Source organism: Chironomus tepperi, unplaced genomic scaffold (genome assembly GCF_022539635.2).
Source record: "Chironomus tepperi strain 1889 unplaced genomic scaffold, CSIRO-AGI_Ctep_v1 contig_45, whole genome shotgun sequence".
Classification (NCBI taxonomy): Eukaryota; Metazoa; Arthropoda; class Insecta; order Diptera; family Chironomidae; genus Chironomus; species Chironomus tepperi.
In genome coordinates this window covers 1-7,066 of record NW_027226167.1, presented here as the reverse complement: position 1 = coordinate 7,066, position 7,066 = coordinate 1, and the positions used below count along the sequence as shown (strand labels likewise).

The 7,066-nt window shown below is 36.2% G+C and overlaps 1 protein-coding gene across 1 annotated transcript; it reads left to right on the top strand.

Annotated features, from left to right (window-relative positions):
- Nucleotides 1-2,615: 2,615 nt before the first annotated feature.
- Nucleotides 2,616-3,113, top strand: LOC139099222 (kininogen-1). Its single transcript, XM_070651634.1, has one exon. It carries the CDS (start codon nt 2,616-2,618, stop codon nt 3,111-3,113), a length of 498 nt encoding a protein of 165 aa, XP_070507735.1.
- Nucleotides 3,114-7,066: the final 3,953 nt, after the last annotated feature.

The window sequence follows — 7,066 nt, the reverse complement described above, 5'->3', positions numbered from 1 at the left end:
TTACCAATACCAAGTTCTACAGTGTCACTATTAACAGTCTCTTAACAAGAATGTCAACTACAAAATCAGACACAAATGGTCATTTTTGTCGTAATGACGGACCTCTTCCCTATCTGCCCCTCCTAATCATGTCCTGCTCAGCTGTTCCTTAAATCACTACTGAATAAATAATTCAGTAAAATATTATTTATTAACATATAAAAAGTAAACATAAAACCAGTAAATTTCTGACCTGATCCGATAAAAAGTATATAAAAATTTCATTTTTTTTTGTGATACATCAAACAAAATATTGCATAACACAGCATAAACAACATAATTAGTTTTTGTGCAGTTGCAAGTGTAATTAATTTTTGCGGTAAATACTGCAACTGAGAGGACTTGATTCCTGCTACATATACAGTTAATTGCAAATTCATAACTTTTTTATATTCTCGTTGATATAAAATAAATTTAAATATTATTTTAGTGAAATTTGATATTATGGACATGGTGGATGTGAACAGGGATATATATAAAAAAAGTTGCAAACAGTAAAACATGAAAACCGCGTAATTTTATTTAGTTTAGTTGAGTTTGCAAAAAAAAAATATTTTTTTTATCGTAAATCGACGTGATGATGGATTTTCGATGAAAATGTTCATCATTATAATTAAAACTGGTACTGATGCTGTTGAAAACTTTAGGAAATATTAATGTGTATTATACGAGAATGTGTGTGTGTGTGTGTGTGTGTGTGTGTCAGTGAGGAAATTACCTCGTTTGATTGAAAAGTTTTGAAAATTAATTTTCTCTCATAATTTTTTAGGGCAGTGCTTGGCAAACTTTGTGCTGTCAAAAGTTCTTGGGAATGTCATGAGCTGTATGCTGTATGCGGTTATGAACAAGACTTACGACCAAGTTGTGCAGCGAAAAATAAAAGGTGGATAGCTCCTTGGAGAGGTTCGAGTCCTAATTGTAATTGTAGGTCTTAGGTTTGAGTACTTTGGTTGAGAGAACTCTCATTCGATGAACCAATAGTGGACAGTCTTCTATTTGTTGCAGCACACTTTGATCATAAGCCACATATGACATTCCACACAGGCTCTTAGGTTGCCCAACTCTGCGTAAAACTGTTATCAACCCTGATAAGCATTATCGCATGAAAAAAGGACGAATAGTTTAATGAATGACGGGATTCGTCATAGTTCTACACTCAGTAGTCCTCTACCAGTTTATAGAGGGATCAGGAACCACTCCTTTGGTGACATTACTTCTTGCAATCTATAAAGGAAGGCTGTGGAGCCAAATTTACAATAAATATGTTTCGAAAAAGGACAAATGAGAAATTTTCTTCTGCCGAGTCTCGAACCCATGATCACAGGGTAGGTAATGAAATAATCAGTTACCAAAGTACTAAACAATTCCGCCATCGAGCCACTTCGACTCACGAATTACGAATCACGAAAAACCTTACTAAATTGAAGGCTTTTTCAAAAAATAGGAAAAAAAATGGTGTTTTACCGTTAATCCTCAACCAGGCTGAGACACTAGGCAGTATCGGCAGTATTTAGCGGTATTCATAGTTATAACGTTGTACCATACGGAGTTTCTCAGCCTGGATCCTCAACCTATGATCACGCCCCGGGTGTGATATTAATTAGCAAATTTTTAAACAAAAAAATTGTAAATTAAACCACTTTTCCTGAAGCTTTAAAACTTCTGATATCCATTCAACATTCAATACATGACAGATTTTTTTTTGTTAAAAGTCCATTCATGAGTCATTATCGACATAATGAGAGCTATCATAGCTGTCAATAATAATATTCATATCATGAGTATGTAAATCATCATGTGAATTAAAAGGTGATGAAAGGTACGAGAAAGCAAGAAAACTTTTTTGTGCTGAATAATAATCTTGATAACGTGATATTGATGAATGATGAATGTACCCAAGGGCGTAAATATTGAAACAATCAATTTATGAAATTTAATTTTAATTTAATTTTACAGGTCACTTGACAAACTCTATTTTGTGTGCCTGTCTATATACTTCTTATACAATTCTATTATACAAGTTTGTCAGGAAAGAGACAGAGCTTAAGTTTTTTGTACACAATACCCCTGGCATCATCGTCAACACATCACACATATTCAGCTATTTTGCTGTTGTTGTTGATATCATTGCCTTTCACTCCAGTCATTCTAGTTGACTTTACTTATTCACAATTTATACAAAAACATATTTGAATAAGTTTTTAGCATATTTTTGTCATTAGGTTATTGATATTTAATAGTTTGTCCGCTAGATTGAATATTTGTATTGTGAATGCTTAAGGTGTGTAAGACAAGTAGATTCATATTTGTCATAAACTTAGTCATTGATTATTGATGTTGTCTCAGAGTTGTCGCTAAAACCTTCCTTAATGTTCTTCTTAAATAGGTCGAGTAATGGCAATACATTTTGAGAATTTACTGCTTTAGCTGTGCATATTGCTGCTTAGGAAAATCTACGCGGCCGGACGCTATTCTAATGCGGCCATGGGACTTCCCCGCGGCCATGGGCTTCTTACGCTGTCATGGGCTTCTGCGCACTAATAGGCTTCTGCGCAGTATTGGATTTCTGCGCAGCAATGGGCTTCCGTGTGGCAATGGGCTTCCGTGTGGCCATGGGTCATGGACTTCCACGTGGTCATGGTCTTCTACGTGGTCATGGTCTTCCACATGGTCATGGTCTTCCACGTGGTCATGGTCTTCCACGCGGCCATGGGCTTCTACGTGGTCATGGACTTCCACGTGGTCATGGACTTCCACGTGGTCATGGTCTTCCACGTGGTCATGGACTTCCACGTGGTCATGGACTTCCACGTGGTCATGGACTTCCACGTGGTCATGGACTTCCACGTGGTCATGGACTTCCACGTGGTCATGGTCTTCTACGTGGTCATGGTCTTCCACATGGTCATGGTCTTCCACGTGGTCATGGTCTTCCACGCGGCCATGGGCTTCTACGCGGCCATGGGCTCTTACGCGGCCATGGGCTTCCACGCGGCCATGGGCTTCCACGCGTCAATGGTTTACTCAACCATGGACTTCCATGCGGCAGATTTTTCAATAAATCTGCGTCATAAGCCTTCGAAACAATCTTAAACCATCCACACAACTTCCGTCTGTATTGTCATTGAGTAGTAAAAAATAGTATCTTATGAATGAGGAAAATTGTGATGGCATTTATCAAAACAAAACATTCAACCAGCATCATAGTTGATTTCATTATATTTTTAACACACAAGATCTACAATATGAATGATGATGATGATGACGACTATCATATATACCTTTTATGTGTGTATAGACATTTCAGGATAAATCTCTGTGTGCGGCTTTTTTTTGCCATATTTTTTTTTCTATTTGGTTTTAATAAACGTCGAGTATGTGTGCATGTATATTTTGATATGAGGAGCTTTAAACATCAAAACCTCAAAATTGTATCTGAAGTTGAAACTGATTTTCATCTCAATATGAGCACGCTCATTGCTGTGTTGTTCAGCATAAAGAGAAATAAAACAATAATAAAAAAATACAAATAAACAGTAAAGTAAATGAAATTGCTTCATTTTAAACCATTATTGTGGCTTGCTGTTGATGTAGATTGGATCTTGCATGCATTTGATTGATTTTTGATTGCACAATTTAATCGATGAGAGTTTCCCATTGAATGAATATGCTCATTTGTGTGTATATGAGTGGATGTGTGTGCCTGTGTGTGTAGGTTGTTGAGTTATCGTTTTTGAATTGTATGAGAAAATTTCTTTTTTAAAATAATAGAATTCTCAAGTGGAAATTTCAATCGGGGAAATGCTCATTTAAAATTGATTAAGTCCATTAGGTTTTGGATGGAAATGATCGATTGACTTGCTTGTTGCCATCTGAGGGTTGATCTCACCGGTGGATGTATCTTATACTTAGCTATTCCAGGTGAACCATTGTACCATAACTGTGGTCATGGTCTACCTATACTGTAGTGCAACATGCCATATTGCGCCATGTCATATTGCACCATACCATATTGCACCATGCCATATTGCACCCTGTCATATTGCAACATGCCATATTGTACCTTTACACAGCTGTAGAAATCGGCCCGAGTTTTTAAGACATTTGATTCTTAAAGTTGATACATGTCTGTTATGAATGTCTAGGTATCAGGAAATTAACGAGATTCTAGGGCACCTTGGGTGATACCACAGTGCACTACTCCATCCTCCTTCGATCTCCATCTTCCTTCGCTCTCCATCTTCCCCATATTGACTTCGCTCCTGTGTCAAATCATGAACATATTCTAATTTACCAGAACAGCACAGTATGTTCGCTAGGACACCATTACGGAGCAAGTATTAACAATAAAACGCAAAGTTGCTCTAATGACATTGTGAAAGCTAATTTCGACAGCATTGTGCATCGTGGGTTATTATGACGAACGATGCCATATTTAGGGGTCATGGGCAAGAGGTCAACTCTCTACCTCTTACCTGTGGCTTCACCCCTAATGACAACTAATGAGTAGTATTGATTAATCCATATAATTGTCGATAATGACTAAATAGCTCAAATCAAATCCCATAATTAAAATGATCATACCCAAAATTCTTATATTCTTGAAACTACCTTTCGTAATTCCTGCATAATTCATAATAATTCCAAAAATGGCCCAAAATTAAAATTTCAAAATTGCTTTAATTCTAAGTAATTTGTCCATATATTAATTAAGAACAATTGCCAGAATTGTCGTAAATAATTCAAATACCTTTACAAAACTGACCCGACAAACAAATCACGTCAATTTTCCTTTTTATCAAAAGAACCAACATGCACAATAATTCCCCAACTTGGCATTATTGAATCAAATCATTTCTAGTACCTCCCAAAAATATGTGTGTGCCTTTTACAATAACAGAAACAATTCATTACGTCTGTAATAAATCAATTATTTGTGTGCAATTATAAAGTGAAATAAATCAATACGAATATGAAGGAAGAGAGAGAGAGAGAGTCGAGTAGAATGAGCTCAAGTGAGCGAGAGGCATGAACGTTCTTTGTGTGTTTGCATTTAGCATGTCATAAGAAAGAACATTCCATAAAATGATTTATAATCAACGCAATTGTATTTCCTCTGTTGCCTTTTTTTCATGCTCCATACTTACTCTCTCGGATTTCATTATTTTCACAAATATGTTCGATTTCAATTTTATTTAATTGTTCCTTGCTCACATACACCGCTGCTTCCTTCTTCACCCATCTCACCGCCGACAACAACTGGAAGCAATTTGTAATTTTAATTTTCATGCTGTAATTGAATTTTCTTTTTCTATCGGTGGCTTTTCTTTCTTCTTTCAACGTTTTTGCCTTTACAGTCTCTCTCTCTCTTTCTCTTGCGTTCTCTTTTATTCGAGTGTAATTAGAAGTTTCAATTTCCAAACCAGCAGAAGAAGATTAGGTTTATGAATTCAATGATTTTTGAAGGGTAGAGGCTGGGTTGATGTGAATTAGAGTTGATTTTTTTTATGAACTCTCAAAAGTTTGGTGCTTATTAGGCTTTATTGGCAATTTCTTCTAGGTTTGTAGGTTAACAGGGTATATTGGGTTGTAAGCAATCGATGTGCAAAGTCATAAGCATTGTTCGAATCCTTGTGATATTGACAGCATTCTATGTAATGATTAAGATCGGCTTACGCTAGGAATCGAACCCACATACTCACAATAAAGTGATACGGATATCCTATCCGTTGTCTAACCACTCGGCCATGGAGGCCTTACTCTCAAATTGGCAGATTTGCCTATTTATGGTTCGATACCGCTAGATTCCAATCTGCTCAGACACCAGAATGTGCTTCTGTCTTCTATTATGCGAGAGGTTTCACTTAAAAGGTAACAGTAAGATTGACTTTCAGCCCGATCGGCACACATGTAAATTTTGCTTTCACGGCGGCGAGTGGCAACCTGGTGACAACATATCCACATATGTGCCGATTGGGCTGACTTCTCACCACTCATTTTTAACAAAATCTGAAGCTCCTTCTCCGCATCTTCAAAGATTTTTGACTTCTAGGCAACACTTTGTATGTCTAGAACCCTAAGTTGGTTCTGGTTAATTCGACAAAGTTGATTGGTCTTAAATGGAATTGTCAAGTAATCCTCTATAAATATCAGAGATCGAAGCCGCTGATTTTTTAGCCGGCTAAATATTTTCGCTTAGCCTAGCCGATTTTTTAGCCGCCGACTTAAGTGACTTCGATCTCTGATAAATATCTAAATAAATATGCGCTTAATGCCACCAACAAAAGCATTCCTACTTAAATCCAGTTATATTCACAAAATATGATTTGACACAACAATATCATGAGAAATTCAATTTTTCATTTCAAGTATCAAGAAAGAGATTCCAGTACCCAGCTAAATATGCAAGAGATACAATGTAATGCCGAAAAATGAGAGGGGAGTGAGAAGTGTACGGGAATATGCTGCCACACACACATTAGCTATATTATTAGAAGTGTCATAACTGAAGATGAAATAACATTAATCAAAGGGTGATAAATTAAATTTAATTGATTTTTTTTAATGATTGAATTAGAGATGGTAAGAGGGGATCTTTGAAAAATTTAATGAATTCGATTAAAAAATGAAGGTCGATTAAAGATGTCTAAAGTTAATGTTGGAATAGGTTTAGAAGGAATTGATATGGTTAATATCAGGAATCAGGGGTGCAGTTAGAAGTATTTGAGAGGGCCGGGAAAGAGTTTATGTGAAGCACAAAGATTTGGAAAGGATTGCTGGGTTTTTTTTCTCAAAATTTCCTAGAAAATTGAAGAATTTTTTGATTTTTGATCCCCAAACCCCAACTTCCCTCTTCCTGTTTAAGCCCCTGCTAAGGATAATCAGGAACAATTTTACAATTTTTACTTCTTTTCTACATCGAAAATTCCATCAAATAAGCCTGAAACCCCTGAAATAGACATATCATCACATATTTTCATCTTATTTCTGTTGAAGCCACAGATATGTCTAGAAAATAGTCACTCAA